Here is a 20,490-nt window from a genome sequence, read left to right as displayed (position 1 = left end):
CAACCCGCTGCACCTCCTCCCTCCCCTCCCTCTCATAAAATATTGAGAGAGCCTGGCACTAGGCCAGACGCCCCCCTCCCTCTCTGCCAGGCAGACGGCCACCTGACGGAGCATGTGGCTGTGGGAGGGGCACGAAGGGCGGCTCGGCTGAGGAGATACAGTAACCATGAACATATTCGTTCTCTAAATGAACGCCACGAGTTGTTCCCACATCGAGCTGCTCTACTCTGAACTCATTCACACGAGCACTTTCTGCTCGAGTGCTTCCTCTGTTCACAGCCACACTCACGGATGCGCTGGAGAACAGCTCGGGTAAGAAGTGTGAACAACATGCTGGCATTTCATTCTACCTGCAGTGGTCAAATCAAGGCAGTGGTCAAATCTAGCTTCTTTCAGCTCAGGCAGCTGCAAAAACAAAGCCAATTCTTTCACGGCAGCACTTTGAGACAGTGATCCACGCCTTTGTCAGCACTCGGCTGCATTACTGTCATGACCTTCATGTTGGGGTCAGCGCATCATATATTAGTCAAAATGCTGCAGCTCGTCTTTTAACTGGCACTCGAAAGTTTGAGCACATTTCCCCTGTTTTAGCTTCACGTCACTGGCTGCCCATTTCTTTTAGGATTCATTTTAAAATTCTTTTATTTACTTTTAAAGCTCTCCATGGCCTCGCCCCATCTCATCTCTCTGAGCTGCGACAGCCTCATACAGGCCAGCTGATCAGCTGCTCCTGCATGTACCCAGGACTGGGCGTAAACTTAGAGGAGATCCTGCTTTTGCTGTAGCAGCTGCAAACTGTGGAGCGAGCTTCCTTTGGAGATCAGACAGGCCTCTTCTTTACCTGTTTTTAAGTCTTGAAAACCCGCCTCTTTACCCTGAGCTTTGACACCACGTGAGATGTTGGTTTTTATTTCAGTTGTTTTTAGGTGATTCGATGCTGTTTTATCTTGTTTTGTTTTCATTTGATGTTTTATGTGTTTTATTTATTTATTTTGCTGTTTTCTGTTGTTCTATTGTTTTAACTTATTTTCCGTGCAGCACTTTGTTCCTGTGCTGGCTATTTTAAAGTGCTTTATAAATAAGATTGGATTGGATTGGACTGCCACCAACAGCTCTGTAACACACTGTGCACACAATGCTATCATTGTCTTTTCTTTTTAGCTGCTTTTACATTTTAGTTGCTGACTTCTGATAAACTGAATAAAACAGGAGAACACACAACCTGGAAATCTTCAACCACACACAAAATACATACGTTTCCCTGGTAAAGTACACAACCTCTGCAGTACCGCTGAGTTTTCTACAAGCGCACAAAGCTGCTACCAGCTCTGCTGCTGTGACCTGTGTTACCTGTGTTAGGCTCTTACATCCATACGATGGTTGAAGGACCGGCCGTGTCCCGTCTTCCTTCTGTGCATAATCGTGGCCCCTGCTGGAAGCTGACCCCGTTCTCCCACAGTGTTGCTGAAATGGTGAAACTGGAGCACGAATCGATCTGGGAGCTTTGATGAGAGATCAGCTGAAGTTTGACTGCAGCCTGATTCACTTTAGGACAACCAGTTTGCTTTTAATGTTTTTCTGCCTGATTCATTCTGATACACAAACACAGGCTGAACGGTGTCTGTGCTCCCACATCCTCAGTGTCTCAGCACCTCTGCATCCTTCACTCACTTCTTAGCATGCAGGACGTGTGTGTGTGTGTGTGTGTGTGTGTGTGTGTGTGTGTGTGTGTGTGTGTGTGGCACAGGGGAATGTGGGACTTTGTCCTGATGTGAATGTGTGTGTGGATCTTCTCCTCCCGGCCTATCACAGTGAGGAATGGAGGTGGTGTCAGTGTGGGTCAGTGTCACTGGGAGCTGTGGGCGTCTCCACAGTGGGCCTGGGAAACTTTGAAAAGATGTTTTCTTCTTTCGGCCATAAAATCCAGATCTTGGTTTCCTCTTTGTGAGCACAACAGAGACTCCCCTTGTTTCTTACACAGCCCCCCTTTGGCTTTCATGCACACACACCCACTCAGGGAATAAAGTCACTGCAGCCATTTAGCTGCTTCTCAGCACTCGCTGCATAACCTGAGGTTGGTCAGCCGGTCGACTCGTCGTGCATAGTGACAAATGAGGGATTTCAAATATTTCCAAAGCGATGCATCAGGTTTCTTTGCAGATGAAGTGAGACGTGGATGTTTCACAGCACCAATGAAGATTGTGTTTAAGTGCAGCCGGGCGCACGCTCCCCCAGCGACGCCAGCTTCTTCTCACCGTGCAAACACTTTGATTTGAAATAGATTACAGCCGTGAGTGTTTGACTGTGATGGACTGGTGATGTGATCAGGGTCGCAGGTTTCCACCCGCCTCGTCTCTTTGCATGCAGTGAAGGAAACTATGCAAACTATGCAAGGTGTGCAGTAACAGGTCTGAACAAACCAGCAGCAAATAACTTCCAGTCTCCACAGGTTCAGTGCAGCTGGTGTAACAAAACGTTTGGTTACAACATATTAATGTTCGCACACTGCTGTAAAAACAGTTTTATTAAAATGAACGTGCACTTTTGTAGAAGCTCGTGGTGAACGCTCCACTGCCTTTGTTTTATTGTTACTATTATGTTGTGATGGGTTGAACAGGATGACTTGAGACGTGTGCGATGTGACAGAATAGACAGATGGAAGCCTTCATGTTGGATCAGAACGACGTCGGGCTTGTTGGTCTGCTGTGGTTTGATCAGAAGACTTCCTCAGATCAGCACCGTGGCCCTCCTCTTCCTCTCCCCCATCTGCTTCTTCTAGCAGCTTCCAACACACTGAGGTCTCTGACAGTGAGAGTGACTCCAGTGTTCCTGTAACTTTGAAGCAGAGGTTCAAGACAGATTTGATCTTTCCTTTCCTTCTGTTTGGGATTGAAGTGATGTAATATCAGGGGGGGCAGGGGGGGCTATGATGTCCTGTCATTCTCATGTAAATCTGTGTTGGGAACATTAATGTTTAGTAAATGTGAAGTTAGCAGAGCAGTTTTGGTCTGAATCACTGACGTCTTTCTTAAATACTGCAGGAACAGTTAGGAGTGTAACTGTAATCTGTAATTGTAGTTTGGCTGAGCTGGAGTCTTTGGGTTCATCATGTCGTTGGATGCTCACCTCCTGCAGCTGCTGGCTGCTCTCCCACATGAGACATGATATCTGTCCTTTATAATAACCTTAATTCCCCACACACACACACACACACACACACACACACACACACACACACACACACACACACACACACACACACACACACACACACACACACACACACACACACAATGAGCTGTCTAATCAGCTGACCGGAGCAGGTGCTGTGTGTGAGAGCGATGTTGGGGTTGTGAGGGCCCAAAGAGCTGGATCTCAGCCCCTGTGGAGGACAGAGGGGGTATGGACGTCGCGTGCGTGGACACCACTCCTCAGCTACTAGCTGCAGATGTGCAGTGCACATGTGGAACATGCAGCACCTTAAACCAACTTTTCCTCTGGAGTTAAACACTCTCCCTATCTGTTCACATACAGGTCTGTGTCCTCTGTACAAACCGCTGGTGACCGTAGCAAACTGGCAACCAGAGTAATGGTAAATGGTAAATGCACTGGTTCTTATACAGCACTCTTCTACCCTCCCTAAGCACTAAACCAGTTCCAGAGCATCTAATAAAAGCACTGGCAGCAACGGGGGCCAGTATCCCGCCCAAGGTGACTTTGGCACGCAGACTGGAGCAGCCGGGGATCGAACTACCGACTGACGTCCTGAGCCACAGTCGCCTCTTTTCCAGTAGAACATAACTGCCTCAGCTCAACTTGACTCTACTCGACTCTACTTGACTCTGTCTCTCAGTTACAGTTGAGCACCACCTCAGTGTGGGTGGGGCTGTTACAGCAACACAACCTGGAAGTCCCGTGACGCAAACACAACAAGCGATGACATCCCGGTGATGGAACATCTGCACCCCGTCACTGGACTTCCTGTGTAGCCGTTTCCCTCGTTGCCAGGCAGGTTTGAGTCTTGAAGGGTTCGCTCTCATAACTGATCCAGTGATGTCACTTCCTGGCCATCAGCGGCATGTATCTGGGACACAAACTGGGCTTGGAACTGGGTGAGAGATGAAACTCTGAGAAGCTCTTCAGACGACGCTGACCTGCATGACTGAGGACCTGCACAGACTTGCTGCCTCGCTCTTTGTGAGGAACGTCCTTCAGGAGTATGAAAGGGAAACTAGCAGTTTATTGAAACCAGCTCCGCTTCAACCTCAGATGCACACAAAGTAGACTCGTTCCCCAAGAGTTTGCACTTTGGATCCCAGGTATCGAACCAGCAACCCTCTGATTAGCAGATGAGCCAGTCGGGCTACAGCTACCCTACGTGTGTGTGTGTGTTGCCTTTTCATTCACATAATCCATCTTATCTCTAATGAAAAAGCCAAATGAAATCCTCAGATTTGCCCCTCAGGTTCCCACAGTGTTCAGGTCACACCAGGCCACAGTCCCACATTTGAGCCACGACTGTGGGTCACACAGAGGACAGAGCATGTCCTTTAGCCTTCTTTGTTTTTGGATTGTGTGCCACAGAGTCTCCCTGAACATGATTTTGGCACGTTTGCTGAGATTGTTTGAAAAACAAGCTGAAGAACACGTCCACGATGTCCCAGCAGCTGTGGGCCTCGATGGAGCCCACGTTTGTCCTGGAGGCGTCCTCTGTGGAGCGAGGCCGGCTCACATGGTTCAGTCTGAACAGGGTGAAGCTCCAGCTTTGACCTGATTAACTTCCAGTAGTGGAAAAGCAGCTGTAGCTGCATTTTTCATCACTATTAATGGGATGCTGCTGGGACCTGCTGTTAGTGGGAGCTCAAAGCCTGAGGCCATCATTAAGATCTGTGTGGGTCTGTGTGGGTCTGTGTGTGTGTGGGACACTCACTGAGTAGTAGTCGACTGACCGACCCAAACACGGTGACTTCATATCACAGGAAATATTCAGCTCAGGCTTCTGTCTGACGCTTTGCTGTCTCACATTTAAATCACAAAGGTTGTTTCTACAAACACCCACTCATCTATCGTCCTCTTACACACCGGTCACAGACCCACTGCTGAACTCACAATATCATTTATTTTGTGTGTTTGTTACACAGGAAAGCTGTTATTGATCAGTTTGAGAGTAAAACAGAAACTGTGAGTGTAAATGTGGAGATTACAGTCGTTTCATGCTGTAACCTACAAAATGCTTTGTGCAGACGAGTCCGTGAAATCAATCAATCATCGTGATTTCTTTAGCTCATGAACACAGTGTGGGGTCAGTGTTAACAACATGGTGCAGAAAGGAAACACAAGCGTGGAGTCGGTGGGATTGTGCAAACGGTGGCTCGTGCATCAATCAGCTCCAGCTGTGATGCATCTCTTTGATTAGTGGGAGCAGCAAACTCCATCCAGACAGCTTCCTTTGTTTTTTTCACTTGACTAATCAATCAGCGCACAGCTCCGTTTAGCACACACGCCATCTTTAACGACGGCGTGGAGTCTGTGCCCTGTTCCTCCCACACACGAGTGTTCGTTCATGTTCGGCCTTGTGTCTGAGCGTTTCCTCTCGGTGTGTCTGTAACGAGGAAGCCACGGGCAGGTCGCACACAAACGTATGGCTGCCGAGTGTGCGAGTGTGGCAACGTGTGGCAACTATTCTGGTTTGCCAGCGACGTTTCCAGATAAACACTGGTGGCAGCTGCTGCCATGGCAACACCATTGTGCTCCCTCCCTCCCTCGCTCGTCTCCCCTCCCTCTCCCCAACCACTCCTCTCTCTCATGCTCCGCCGGCTCAGAGAGCGAGGACCAGAGAGGAGAGAGGTCAGCTCGATTCAGAGGACAGAAAGAAGAAAGGAATAACCCGGAGTGGACGGGGACAGGATGAGCGAGGACAGCCACTCCCACTACAGGCTGGACCCCAGCGATCGCCTCAACGGGCTGGGACAGAGGAGGAAGAGACCCAAGAAGGTAAACGAATACATGGAGAGCCACGTGGTGCAAAGTGTGTAAGGATGGAGCACCCCACCCTGCAAAAAGAGAAAGGAGGTGGGGTTAGGTGAGGTTTGTTTATGTGCAGACGAGCGTCCACATGATGTTAGGAGCACCGAACCATCTCTCACCCCGTCGTCTCCTGTGGAGTGTGCGGCTGCTCCCCCACAGCAGCTGTATCCTCTCTCATATCCTCCGTCTCCTGGTGTTGTGTTGCTCCACAGTGAGTCGTAGTAGGAGGCTCACATGCTGTCAGGGTGGGTCCCTGCTCGCTCTTTGTGCGCCTGTCGTTGGGGGTTTTGCTGTTTGCAGCTATCAGGAGGTTTGTGTTGTAGCCTGATGTGAGAAGTGTTGTTATTATCATCATTTTTAACATTTCTGCACCGCTACAATAAACAGACACACACCCATCAGCGTGTTTACAGATCTATACGCCCATAAAGACGTGAAACACACATTGCACAAATCTACTATAACGTGTTCATATGTGTTATAAAATAAAGAGGTAAAGTATTAGCTGTTCAGGTTGATTCATAAATATGACCTCAGCACGTGAAATCCTTCTGCTGACATCCCTAAAAGCTCGTCAGACCAACGAAGCCGTACAACACAAATAACCAGACCAAACCAGGGTTGTGCGTCTGTTGTTGAGAACATTGTCAGTAAACCACAGTGACGTCCTACAGAGGACTCGTGTTGTCATTATTTTTGTGTATGTCGTGTGAGCTGAGAGCTGTAACCAAAGGTAGTGAGCGCGTCGGCCTTTAACGTCGCGGCTGGTTGTGCGATCGCGTCGCCGCTGAACTCGTGAGAGTTTGTCTCAGGGATCTTTACATTTGAAGTCAGGTAAACAGGAGCAATCATCCAGTGAACTAACAGAACATTCAGGAGCATTTACTCTCATGAATGTCAGACAAACTGAGGTTTGTGTGTCAGTTAGATTCTTTAAGTCATTAAAGTGTCTCTGTTAGGAAAAGCATCTGTTTCCTCCACTTCTGCAGAACTGCATGACCTGTAGCATCATTGCAGGAAGTATCCTGTGACAATGAGTGACTGCACATCATCATTATCAACACATAAACCTGTGGTCTGGACCTGCAGTTCTTATTTTTACTGTCTGGTTTTGTGTAAAGCAGCACTTCAGTAAGCACCTGTGAAGCACACAGTCATAGTCGAGTAATGAAGCGATCCATATGTGAAACATATTCCACGTCTACAGGATAGTGGAGGTTACATGGGTCAACCTGGCAAACTGTACCAGCACATGTGATCACACTGATAGCAGAACACAGGTATGTGAGTCTCTACGACGAGGTCAGAAACCAGTAACAAATGTTTCATGTGATTCGTTTTTCTCCAGTTTGTCTGCAGTGAACCTTAAATACTCACTGAACCAGCTGTTTCCTGATGTGGTGACGTGTGTCGGTGATGAAGCCAACACTCTGTCCAGTGTTGGGCAAGTTACTTGAAAACAGTAATCAGTAACTAATTACTTCCCAAAAAAAGTAATCCCGTTACTTTACTGATTACTTATTTTCAAAAGTAATTAGTTACTTAGTTACTTTTTAAAAACACGATTTCCAACCTGAGTAGGTGATAAAGCGATAGATCTTTCAGCCCAATTCTACTTTCTACATAATCCATCATACAAAATGTAATCAAATGGAAAAGTCTCTTTTTAAAACTTGTTTTATTAGTTTTAATCTTTTAACTTTATGCATCAAGCAAACATTTAATTATATGCAACATTCTCTGACTGGAAGAAATTAGTTTAACATTTAAACCTATTTTCTGCACATTCCAGCACATAAAATAAAATTTTTTGTGTGTTTACACTCAGTCTTTCAAATAGATGCAAGTAAAACACAGCAGAAAATAAATAAAGTCAAAGACTCAGCGGTCCTGTTGCTCTATTTTCACCTGTAAAGCAGGAGTGGGGTAGGCGGAGGTTTACCCTGGTGCAGGTGTGCCGCGGTCAGTGGAAGAATCCGCGAGTTTCTCTGTGAGTTTCCCATTACGTCGTAGCTACTCGGTGCTTGTTGGAAGTTTAGGGGTTTTTTTCGCTGTAAAAAGAAGTTTTCTTCCCACGCACAGCGGACACTAATGTTTTTGTCCCTTTTTATGGAATCAAAGTCAAAGTAAGGTCAGTACTTCCACGCTTTAAACGCTGCACGCTCATACTCTCTCTGCACTCGATATGTGATCCATTGTTGATCTGCACACAGCTGTTGTCACTAACGGCGCACTCGCTTACGTCACTGTCGTGAGACATTCTCGCAAAAAAATCACGGTTTTAGTAACGCAGTAACGCAGCGTTCCTACGGGAAAGTAACGGTAATCTAATTACTGTTTTTGCAATAGTAATCCCTTACTTTACTCGTTACTTCAAAAAAATAATGGGATTACGCGTTACTGGAGCGTTGTTCTCCTCTGTAACAAAGCAGTGATAAAGGAATAGATGCTGATTTTATTAACTTGTGTCTTTGTGCTGCTGGATTCAGTCTGAAGCAGGCAGCAGTGCTGAACCTACCAGTGTAAATGTGATGGTGGAAGCAGAGGCCAGCACTTGGCAGTGCTAAACACAATAAAAGACTCACAAGTTCCTGCTCAAAGGTCAGCTGCCTTCAGATCAATCATTAACCTGCAGCAGGTTGTGGCCTGATGTGTTTGTAAGAGTTTCACTTTCAGGAGGAGAAGATTTAAACGAGTCACACAAATGTGAACTACAAAGTCTGTGACACACAATTTATGCAACCTGCATGAAATCTGACCTGAAGAAATCCAGTCTTCTGCCTGTTGTGGTTGTGACAGCTGCTCGTAGGAGAGTTTGTTTGTAGGAGGTGGAGATGTTCTCAGATCAAGTGCGTAATCGTCTCTTTGTGTAGACGCTAAAAGCTGTGAGCCAAAACTCTCTGCTCTGAAACTCTTCACTCAGTCCTCACGCTGAGAGTTTAGAGGCTGAACTTCTTGTTCCTCCATAACACTTTTCATGAAACAGCAGAAATGAGCTTGTGTTTCTCAGCAGTGCGCACACAGAGAACCGATCCTCTCTGCTCAGTCTGAACAAATCAAAGTGAAACGTCAGTGAAAACACAGCTGCTGATCAAACTGTGTCAGATTAATGCCTCAATGTTTCACTGTGAGGTTAAAAAATACATAAAAATGATTTAAAGAAGTAGGAGGCAGATTTTCACAATAAGAGCACTTTGTTTTTAATTCAGTTAATGTCAAACTGTCATCAACACCTCTGTGTTGTCTCCGTCTCTGAGCAGATTCAGGCATTACTCAAATAATAAAGGCTTTTTTTCACTATTATACTTTTCATTAGTCTCCAGGTTGATGATTATAAACAGAATTATTAAAGTTTTTATCATTTCAGGCTGAAAATCAACATGAATTTGGTTCTAATCAAAGAAGCTCCTTTAATGTGTGTCATTAAAATCCTCACACAGACTTAAAAAGGCGACATTAACATTAAAATAAATGAAAGAAGCTTCAGCTGAGAGCTTCATGCAGTCATCATCAGCAGCTCATAGCAGTCACAGCTCTTTATTACGCAGCTTTGCAGGAATTAAAGTGGCTGAAGTGTCAGAGTTTGTGTGAGAAGCTGCTTCATGGACAGCTGTACACACGTCTTTATTATTTCTTCATAAATCAAACACACAGGTTTGTCTGCAGATGATTTAAAGTGTGTCGTTGTGCAGTTAAAGCTGTTTGTGTGACGCCCTGACCTCCTGTGAATGAAACAGCCAATCAGATCCATCAGAGAGAGAGCAGGAAGTGTGTGTTTGTGACAGAACAAGGAAACAGTGATGATGATGAACATAAAGGTCCTCTGATGTTTCCTGTTACAGTAACGCTTGTTCATCTGTTGCTCTCCTACACTTTCCTATAAATAAAGGAGAAAAAGTCCGTTTAGTTTCATTTCCTACAGCTCAGAGTTACACTTCACATTCCTGCTGTCACATCAAAAAGCTTCACTTTGGTCCAACATCTACATGTTAACATGAAACACAGACAGACTCAGAACATCTGGAACATCTGCACTTTGACCCAAACTGTTATAGCAGGATATTTTCTACATATTTCTTATGTTGGACCTGTTTGAACTGTAAACGACCTGTAATCATCTGTAAATGGTGTGAGACACACTGAGGCCACCTACAGGGCAGCTGGGGAACAGCAGGGATCTGAAATCATACGAGACGTTAGTGAGAAGAACAAACGGACTTAAGATGGCTCGAAGTGATCAAAGTTGGTCTAAAACAGAAGATAAATCCAAAGCAGCATCAGATGAATGTTACCATTTCCAGTTACGGCGCCCTTCATCTAATATGGAAATGTGTTGTTGTTTTTTTGCCGTGTTGTTGTTCTTCCTATTGTGTTTAGGCCAGAGATGCTCTTCAAACAGCTGACAGACATGACCACATTACAAGAACATGGTGTGAGTCCGATTTGATATTCCAGTCAACGCTGAGAGACCTTAACCAGGAAGTCAGAGGTCAGCTGATGCTGCGAGCAGGAAGTGAACCAAGGGAAAGGTCCACTCTACTCAATCTCAAAGAAAATATGCTGGTGTTTGTTGATGTTGATGGTACAATAAAAATATATAATATAATAAATAATAAAATATCATGTGATGATGAGATGTGTTGTTGGTGTTTGTATTTTCTGTAAATGTCTTTTTTAATGTAAATGCTTTGTTCCAGACGGACAGGGAATCAGTTGCTGTACGATGACATCATCTTGATGTTGACGAGGAGGGCGAGAAAAACTAGTTTTGTCCTGCAGATGGCGATCTTGCACCGTGTTCAGAGAGCCGACACTTTGATGGTGCTGCTCTACTCAGCTTACTTTAGCCTGGGTTGGACTCTATATGAGCAGCTTCCACTCTGGTTTCACTCTTAAACACACTTGTTTGATTTCACTTGTAAAAGTTGAAGAATAAATATTTTATTACAAAATTATTTGTTGATGCATTTTTTTAGGGTCAAATATCTTGTTTGATTTGAGGAATGAACTGTTAGGGTGGAAAAAGTGAATCAGGTTAAAATAGTGGTGCTTTATATCAGTGAAGATGTATAATGTAATTTAAAATGTTGATGATGGGTTGTAGTGGGCTTGTACTTACAAAACTGCCTCATTTTATTGGAACGATCCACAGTTGCATCCATTCACGGATGACATCTGACATCATTTGACATCTGGTCTGAACACGTTTGTACACAAGATGCCTCAGTTCTGGATGTTCCCACAGACTCCTCTGTGCACCTAAAGGAAAGGTCAAAGGTCAGCAGCACATGTAGTTGGGACAAGTCTTCAGTCGCACAAACTACACAATGATTTTCCTCCAATGACGACTTTTCACTTGCAGAAATGGTCCTGTGTGATTTCCAGGCTGTGATATAAAAACTAGTTCCTAATGGCAGCGACTCACTCAGTAAACATGTGTTTCCTTCACCAACCTCACACACAGATCCAATAAGATCAGGAAGTGGGCAGTATAGTACAATATGTGTTATTCTGTGCTGCACTGCCCAAACTAAAGATCTGCTGAAGTGTTGGAAATGATCCAGATGTTTATTTTGGACGATACAGCAGAAGATCAGACATGAAAGTGGAGATAACACAGAAGACCTGCAGCAAAGGTCAGAGGTCAGACTGGGCCCTGGATTCAACAATGAGCCAATGATCATCAAGCAGTGACTAAAGCAGAGCCCTGACGTTCTGACATTCATCACACAGTCAGAACAAATGTCTGCTGATGACTTCATCTCATGAAACGACTGATAGATGTCAGTTCATTGATCAGCTGAGCTGCTGATCTTCATCGTCACAGAAACATTCAGCTTGTTTCAATCAGTAAATAACTCCCACTACTCCCAGTTTGAACTGTTCCCACTCAAAATGCTGTGAGAACAATGATCATTGTAGAACTTCACAAACATCACGTGTTGTTTTCCACATGTAAGATCAGCAAACACACAGAAACTTCCTGTTGCCACACACGGCCTCTAAAATCTCTTCCACGCTTTCTGTCTGAAGTCCACTCTCTGTGTCGGATCCACAGGAAACAACAAGATCTTATTAACATGGTTTTCAATGTGTCTCCTTCCAAAAAGTCCAACCAATGAACAAATGTGTGTATTTGTGGAGGCCGAACAAAAGCATGACACATTTCTCTGTTTCTATAAACTGGAGTCAAACACAAACATGAAGAGTTTCACTGACAGACTCCAAAATGCCCCCACAGTGGATCAAAGGGAAATCCTACAGTGTGGCCAGAGACTCTTAATGGCTCCAACATCAACACATCCACAATGTTGGATCCAGTTCTGCCTCACAGAGTTACTAAGACACACCCTCTGCCAGCATCACAACAGCTCCACCTGCTTCACCTGCCTCCTCAGCATCTGTACACCTGAAGAGAAAAGAAAGGCTCCAACAGCTCAAATCTACAAAGGATTCATGAAGTTTCATCCAACAATAACATGTTTGCCTTCCACACTTCTATTATTCATGATCACAAACACAAAGAACTTGTGCAGCCCTGATATCAGCCCTAATATATGAGTGTGTTTGCCCAAAGACTGAAACAGCATCAACATGACAGCTGTAAGAAATCTTCTCTCAGCCTTGTTTGGCAGAAGATCCCTGCAACAAAGATTGTAGCTGAAAGATGACGTGTGTAAAGTTTGCTCTGTGGGAGGGTCGAGGCTGTTTTTAGACCTTTGATAGTTTCCAACTGACAGACAGGAATAAAAACAACATCATTAAGATCAGATCATGGAGCTGTTTGCTGCCTTGTTTCTATCTTCACATTACAAGACTTTACTACAATAAAGATGCTGACATGTGTCTGTAGCAACAACATCATTGAATCTAGAACAACTGGAGCCAAACCAGTGGCTCTGCTGGGATCACTGGTGAGCCAACACTTCCTTGTTGATGCAGATTTCAGGGCTTCCTTTTGCTCCTCCGTTATAACTGTTCTCTCTTCTCAACACATGATGACACAAAGGAATCAGCAGTGACAAAGATGATGCTGAAGAGAAGCACACACTTCACACATATAACAGAGCAGTGCAGTTACACACACCTCTGCTCGACATCAGGCCTCAAACAAAGACACAAAACACTAACTTGACTCTAAACAGAAGAAACGAGCAGCTGTTTCTGTTCTGTGCTTATTTATATTTGACACACATGCTTCTCTTTGTGCAAACACACATCGCACTATAAGGGTAACCTCGCACACAATGATTGGACAGCACAGTGATGATGCTGGGAGATCCTATACGCAGCAACACAGAAACACTGAGAACTTTAAACAATGATGGAAAGTGTTATAAATGACTTGTTGGCCTCTGATCTGTCACAAACAGCTGAAACGTGTCTCTCATGAGTCACATGAAGGTTTTTGACAGAAAGGACAAAAAGCAGCTGCAGTCAGTTTGTGTCATTTTTATATTTATTCATCTGGGAGAAAAATCTGAGGGACATTAAAATGTGTTTTCAACAGAGACAAGAACATGAATATAACAGAACAGGTAAATGAACATGTTTCAAGTAAACAGCTGGACTGATCAGGTCCAAACACAGAGTGATAAACTTGTCAAACAGCTGTCATATCTTTATATAGAAGCTCTTTATAAATGCTGCTCACTGCAGTCTGTTTACTAATAATGTCAAAGTGTTAGAAACACAGAAACATCAGAATGGTCTTTGTTCACAGAAACCTGTCTGGGATCCTTTGTTGTTCTTTTGATGCAGAGTTACATTATAAATATAAAGAGTTATTTCAGAGTCTCATCAGTTTTCCTGCATGTCTTTATTTAACACATCAGCAGGGCTGAAGCTCTCATGTTAAACACACACTGATCTATGGACACGTTCATGTGTTTCTAACAGAACCAGGCTGTTATCAGCCTGCACTAACATTATGTCACACACACTGAATGTAACAGTGACAGTTTACATCATCACACAATCAGCTGTGATTGTTTCACTGTCATCAAACGAGTCAACAGGAAGTAGAATCAATAGAAACCAATCATTTACTGACAGCATGTCTGATGGAAATAAGTGCAGATTATGTATGAAGTCTAACTGCACACAGTAACTGTGTTACAATAAGGACTTAACAGCGCCCTCTGCTGGAGTGTTTCAGTACTGCGTTAACTAGAATACACCACCTCCTCCTCACACCACCTGCTACAGCTCTACTCTTCTATGACTACAGTCATCCACAGCACTGATGTGAGGTCACATGGTTCATATGTAAGGAGCACAGCTGACCTCAGGTCAGTTTAATGACTGTGAGCAGCAGCTGTGTTATTGTCACTGTGACAGGGAGACACTCTCAGACACAGCGCTCATGTCAGCTTGTTCTCATGCAGGAGGATCAGGAGCTCCATGTTTGTCTTTCTGTTTGAATCATGATGTGTTTGTGCCATCAGAGTCTGTCATGAGTACTCAGGGTTTCACAGCAGCTCTTCTGGATGCTGACGAGGACTCCAACCTCATGTTTCACCTCTCTGAGCTTCTGATGTCTGTGAACACTCGTGTTTCTTCTCTGGGCTCATCTGGACAAAAACACCTTTCTGTGTTTGGCTGCAGCCTCATTCTGACTGACAGGAAGTGTGTTATCCATGAGCTGCACTTCTGTGAGGAAGTTTCCTGCTGTGTTTCCTGTCTGTGGACAAACACGAGTGTTCCAGCTGAGGACTTGGTTCCTTCCACCTGTCCATACAGGACATCACGCTGTCTGCAGCTCTGTAAATGCAGCTCCAGGTCCTTCCACGTGCTGCTCTGTATTTGTGCAGTTTGTAGTGTGTCCTGGGAAACGTAGCACACATGGTGTTCTTCTGCTGTTTCCTCCTTTCACTGAGTGTGAAACACTGACGCTGTGCTGTTGTTCACAGAGGGGAGCTGATTCTAGCTGCAGCTGGACTCTGTCATCTAACTGAATGTGTTGGTGCTGATCACGGGGCTCTGAGGGGGGAGCAGCAGGAGGACTCTGGATGCTGACGTCAGTGTATCTGTGGAAGCTCCCACAGCGTGTCTGTCATTCAATATTGTGCTGTATATTGTATCTATGCAAAGATGAACAGACTGTGTGTTCACTGGTCTCTGTGCTGCAGCTCTGATGTCATCATCACTCCCTCCTCCACCCTCAGCAGTCCCAGCATGCTGCTGTGGTGCACCCCACCCTCACTCTACACCTGAGCCACAGACCACACCCTCCACCTCAATATACACCACAGTTTTCTCTGCTGTGGAAATGAGATCAGGAGGAAATCATCATTATTATTATTTAATAAACGCTCACATTAATGTGGGCTTATTTGTTTCATATTAGAAACATTAGTTGAGTGTTTTTAGTATAAAATGGTCAAAGTCCCTCTTTTTGCTCCTCCCCTCACCTGTGGATGGACGGTGCTGTTACCGTGGTGACAGCTTGGATGTGTTTCAGTCCTGCCTGGTTATCACTGCAGGAATCTTTCACATTTATTACAGGTAATAACTGATTTTTCTGTGTATTATGAACCAAATGTATCCTGATACACACAGAGATGGATGAGCAGAGGTTTTTTTTGCAATTTATGTAGTTACTATGGACTTAATGCATACATATTATTAAAATTAGGGCTATAACAGTTGTATTGATGTATAGCAACTTGAAATGCTCCCACAAATGGCTCCACAGCATGTAAAAATATAACAAAAGCTCTGGCGGACTTGGTTCTGTGGTCAGTCTTAAAGGGTGAAGTTAAACTCTGTAATCTTCACTGTGTCACAGAGTTCAGTGAGTCCCGTTATTCACAGTATCAATCAGATCATCAGAGAACAGCTGATCAGCAATCAGTGGTGCCAACAGCGCCTCCTGTGGTGAGAGGATGCAATAATGCAATGTAGCATTTTTCCACTCAACACTTGCAGTCATGGAAACTGTCTGTTGGATCTGTGTGACGTTGCTTTCTTGGTTAGAGTTCCTCACAAATGTCCAGATGATTCTTCTAATGAGGCGTCGACCATGTTTGCAGCTCTTTGGAAGAAAACGTCGCCCTTTGCCATCCTTACTTTTCTTTGACTTCTTCAAATGCAGCTGAACTCCAGCTGGTATTTTCTTGGACTTTGCAGCTGTTTCTGGTCATCAGTTCATTCCTGCAAACCTCTGAAGCTGAACAACAATGATGTTGCATTGCTGGCTGATCCCAAAAGGTTGATTCTGTTCATCTGGACGTTTTCAGAAACGTTTGCTCACTGATCAGAATCAGAATCAGAATCAGAATGGGTTTATTGCCAGATGTTGAGGTTTACAACATTAGGAAATTGCTGCGGTGCTTCAGTGCAGACAATAAGAATTAAAGTGCTATGTAGAAAGATATATACATGAGTGCAGGTGGTGATCAGTGCCAAACATGAAATGATGCAGTGACACAGCGTAGGGTCATGTGTTAGTGGCGGGGACAGTCATGTGGTTATTGTTCATGTGTCCAACAGCAGAGGGGAAGAAACTGTTCTTGTGGCGAGAGGTTCTGGTGCGAATGGACCGGAGCCTCCTGCCTGAGGGGAGCAGGTCAAACAGACTGTGTCCAGGGTGAGAAGGGTCAGCTGAGATCCGGGCTGCACGCCGCAGTGTCCTGGAGGTGTACAGGTCCTGCAGAGATGGGAGTCTGCAGCCAATCACCTTCTCAGCAGAGCGCACAACACGCTGCAGTCTCTGTTTGTCCCTGATAGTGGCTCCAGCGTACCACACGGTGATGGAGGAGGTGAGGATGGACTCGATGATTGCAGTGTAGAATTGCATCATCGTCCGTGTTGGCAGGTTGAATTTCTTCAGCTGCCTCAGGAAGTACATCCTCTGCTGGGCTTTCTTAATGACGGAGGTGATGGTGGGCTCCCACTTCAGGTCCTGGGTGATGGTGGTACCCAGGAAGCGGAATGAGTCCACAGAGGTGATGGGGGTGTCAGTCAGGATGATGGGGGGGAGTGGGGCTGTGTGCTTCCTGAAGTCCACAATAATCTCCACTGTCTTCTGGGCATTCAGCACCAGGTTGTTGTGGCTGCACCAAGACACCAGACGTTCAACCTCCCTCCTGTAGGCAGACTCGTCCCCGTCCGAGATGAGCCCAATGACGGTGGTGTCATCTGCGAACTTGATTAGCTTGACAGACTGGTGGGTGGAGGTGCAGCAGTTGGTGTACAGGGAGAAGAGCAGAGGAGAAAGAACACAGCCCTGAGGGGAGCCGGTGCTGATGGTCCGGGAGTCCGAGACATTCTTTCCCAGCCTCACGTGCTGCTTCCTGTCCGTCAGGAAGTCAGTGATCCACCGGCAGATGGGATCAGGCACATTCATCTGGGAAAGCTTGTCTCGGAGATGGTCTGGAAGGATGGTGTTGAAGGCAGAGCTGAAGTCCACAAACAGGATCCTGGCGTAGGTTCCTGGGGAGTCCAGATGCTGCAGGATGAAGTGTAGGGCCATGTTGATGGCGTCGTCTACGGACCTGTTGGCTCTATATGCAAACTGCAGGGGGTCCAGGAGGGGGGCCGTGAGGGTCTTGAGATGGGAGAGAACTAGGCGCTCAAATGACTTCATGACCACAGATGTCAGAGCCACGGGTCTGTAGTCATTTAGTCCAGTGATCCTAGGTTTCTTGGGGACAGGGATTATGGTAGAGGACTTGAAGCAGGCAGGCACATGACATGCCTGCAGTGAGGAGTTGAAGATGCCAGAAAACACTGGGGCCAGCTCGTTTGCACAGTGTCTGAGGGTGGCAGGAGACACACCGTCTGGGCCGGGAGCTTTCCGAGCATTCAGACTCCTAAACTGCTTCCTCACATCTGCTTCATGAATATGAAGAGTTGTGGTCGGAGGAGGTGGTGTGAAATCCTCTTTTGTGTGGGGTGAGGAGGGGGGTGTTGTAGGTGAACAGTTTGAAGGTGGTGATGGCTCTATGGAGGGGGGAGAGGTGGGGGAATTAGTGTCCAAAGTGCCTCTATTGTTGGGGCCGTTGGAGGTGTGAAGGCTGCCTGATGGCTCGTCTAAACGGCAGTAGAAGTCGTTAAGGGTGTTGGCCAAGAGCAAGTCGTCAGTGGAGTGGGGGGTTTTAGGCTTGTAGTTTGTAATATTCCTAAAACCTTTCCACACAGAGGCCGAGTCATTCTCTGAGATCTGCTGCTGCATCTTCTCAGAGTGCTGATGTTTAGCAATGTCCACTTCTTTAGTGAACCTGTACTTGGCCTCTCTGTAGCAGTCCCTGTCTCCGCTTCTGAACGCCTTTCTCTTTTCCAGCCACAGCTTTTTGAGTTTAGGAGTAAACCAGGGTTTGTCATTGTTATAACTCACCCTGGTGCGTGATGGCACAATGCTGTCCTCACAGAAGTGGATATAGGAGGTGACAGTGTCCGTAAACTCGTCCAAGCTGTTAGAAGCAGCCTTCATTGTGTCCCAGTCTGTGGTCTCCAAACACGTGCGAAGCTCCTCCACAGCCTCGTTGCTCCACAGTTTTTTGGTCCTCACGACAGGTTTGGAGAGCTTCAGCCTCTGTCTGTACGCGGGGATTAGGTGGATCATGACGTGGTCAGAAAGTCCGAGTGAAGCGCGCGGCACCGCGCGATAGGCCCCGCTGATCGTGCTGTAGCAGTGGTCCAATGTCCTCTCCTCTCTGGTCGGGCATTTAATATACTGCTTGTATTTCGGAAGCTCATGGCTCAGATTGGCTTTGTTAAAGTCCCCAAGAGCAATGATGAGAGAGTCCGGGAATGTCCGCTCCATGTGGAGAATCTGCTCTGCGAGTGCACACTGAGCTGCTTGCGCATCCGCGTCTGGCGGGATGTAAACAGCGGCCAGGATGAATGAAGCAAACTCCCACGGAGAATAAAACGGTTTGCAGTGAATAAAAAGGTATTCCAGAGAGGGAGAACAGTGCTGAGCAATCACTGTTACATCTGTGCACCAGCCACTATTGATGTAGAAGCAGACACCTCCACCTTTGGTTTTACCGGAGAGAGCGGCCTGCCGGTCCGCGCGCAGCAGATGAAAGCCCTCCAGCTTGAGCGCGCAGTCCGGGATGTCCTCACTGAGCCACGTCTCCGTAAAACATAAGACACAGGAGGAGGCAAAGTCTCTGTTCATGCTTCTCATCAGGGCCAGTTCGTCTATCTTATTCCAGAGTGAGCGTACATTAGAAAGGAAGATCCCAGGAAGGGCCGTTCTCAGTCCGCGTCTCCTCAAACGCACGAGTACGCCGGCTCGCTTACCTCTCTTTCGACGTCTCACTTTCCTGATCAGAGTCAGCAGTAAATCTGCCGCAGATGCGACAAATATTGGAAATAAATCCACAGGCGTTGTAGTCCTGCAGTTAAGGAGCTCTTCTCTGGTGTAAGAATATCCAGAGGAGTGCCCAGACACAGAAGAAATGCACAAAAACAAGACAAAAGTAACGCACTGAAGCACCAGGGCATCAATACGCGGCGCCATCTTGGATAGAATCTTGATCAGGTGACTTCTTCAGTCTCAGCTGACTGCAGCTTTACAAGCTTACAAACAGCACATTTGCACAATGACTGAAAGCAGCAGCACCTGATATATATGATACTAATATAATACATATACATATATAATCCATACTAATGATGAAGGAACTGAGCTCACAGTCCATTGTTCATTCAGTGAACTACTCAGTTTATTTTGGGCCTCAGAAATGCTCACTCTGTTTGTACATCACTGTCAGCAATAGACTCATTCTGCTGTGTGGACAGGAACACATGTGACATCACTTCCTGTTTGTTTGTGACTGAAGAAGTTTACATGGAATCATTTAGAAGAGTTTCAAACATCAACTGATTGAATCCATGAATCTGAAAACGTGTTTGTGAGTGAAAGAGACAGACATGTACAGACTGAACTATCTGTTCAACAGTCAGAGTGTTTCTGTAACAGGAGACACTCTTTACACTCCACTCAGCACAGGGACACTGAGCCACCAGACCAGACCATAAACCCAGGATAAAGAGTTTGAGTGAATGTGGTGTTGAAGGTGTGGAGGTGGATCAGAGTGTCAGAGGAGACTCTGTAGAAGGACAGAGTGCCAGCAGGACAGTCCACATACACTGCTGCTCTGTTAGAGACAGAGGAGGAGGAGGAGGAGGAGATGGATGTTTGTATCTTATTGTGCCAGACAGACTGAGGACCATCATCAGAGCAGCTCAGACTCCAGGACTGATCATTTCCTCCAAACACACAGTCAGCACTGCCTCCTTTCCTTCTGATGCTTCTGTAACTCACTGATATAAAAACGTCTCCTCTCCACTCGACCTCCCAGTAACAGCGACCAGTCAGACCATTTCTACACAGCAGCTGATAAAAAACATCAAATCTGTCTGGATGATCAGGATATGACTGAACCTCCTCCACACGTGTCACCTTCCTGTTGTTGTCAGACAGTTGGAGCTTTGTGTTCACTGTGT

The 20,490-nt window shown here is 45.8% G+C and overlaps 2 protein-coding genes and 1 long non-coding RNA gene across 5 annotated transcripts in view; 2 read left to right on the top strand and 1 right to left on the bottom strand.

The window, feature by feature from the left end:
• LOC146650431 (uncharacterized) overlaps window positions 1-11,675 on the top strand; it is a 30,305-nt gene extending 18,630 nt beyond the window's left edge. Inside the window, exons 1-3 of one of the 3 annotated variants that reach the window (XM_085385149.1) lie at window positions 5,159-5,994; window positions 10,405-10,609; window positions 10,725-11,675. In XM_085385149.1, the coding sequence (XP_085241275.1) occupies window positions 5,908-5,994; window positions 10,405-10,609; window positions 10,725-10,765 (333 nt within the window). In that variant the 5' untranslated portion in view covers window positions 5,159-5,907 and the 3' untranslated portion in view covers window positions 10,766-11,675. Of the gene's footprint in view, window positions 1-5,158; window positions 5,995-10,404; window positions 10,610-10,724 lie in introns of those variants that run through there. The other 2 variants (XM_085385151.1, XM_085385150.1) reach the window with 2 other exon arrangements.
• LOC146650428 (uncharacterized) overlaps window positions 1-20,490 on the top strand; it is a 387,448-nt gene that overhangs the window by 303,314 nt on the left and 63,644 nt on the right. The gene's annotated exons all lie outside the window — the stretch shown is intronic.
• Window positions 19,532-20,490, bottom strand: part of LOC146650430 (protein NLRC3-like) — a 15,747-nt gene continuing 14,788 nt past the window's right edge. Inside the window, exon 7 of the mRNA XM_085385510.1 lies at window positions 19,532-20,490. This exon is cut by the window's right edge and continues 27 nt beyond it. Coding sequence (XP_085241636.1) covers window positions 19,985-20,490 — 506 coding nt within the window. The 3' untranslated portion in view covers window positions 19,532-19,984.

The sequence above is a fragment of the Rhamphochromis longiceps genome, linkage group LG16 (assembly GCF_057381845.1).
Source record: "Rhamphochromis longiceps isolate RC_006_pf linkage group LG16, R_longiceps_female_GT1.1, whole genome shotgun sequence".
NCBI classification, from domain to species: domain Eukaryota; kingdom Metazoa; phylum Chordata; class Actinopteri; order Cichliformes; family Cichlidae; genus Rhamphochromis; species Rhamphochromis longiceps.
This window is presented reverse-complemented; position numbering and strand designations above follow the sequence as displayed.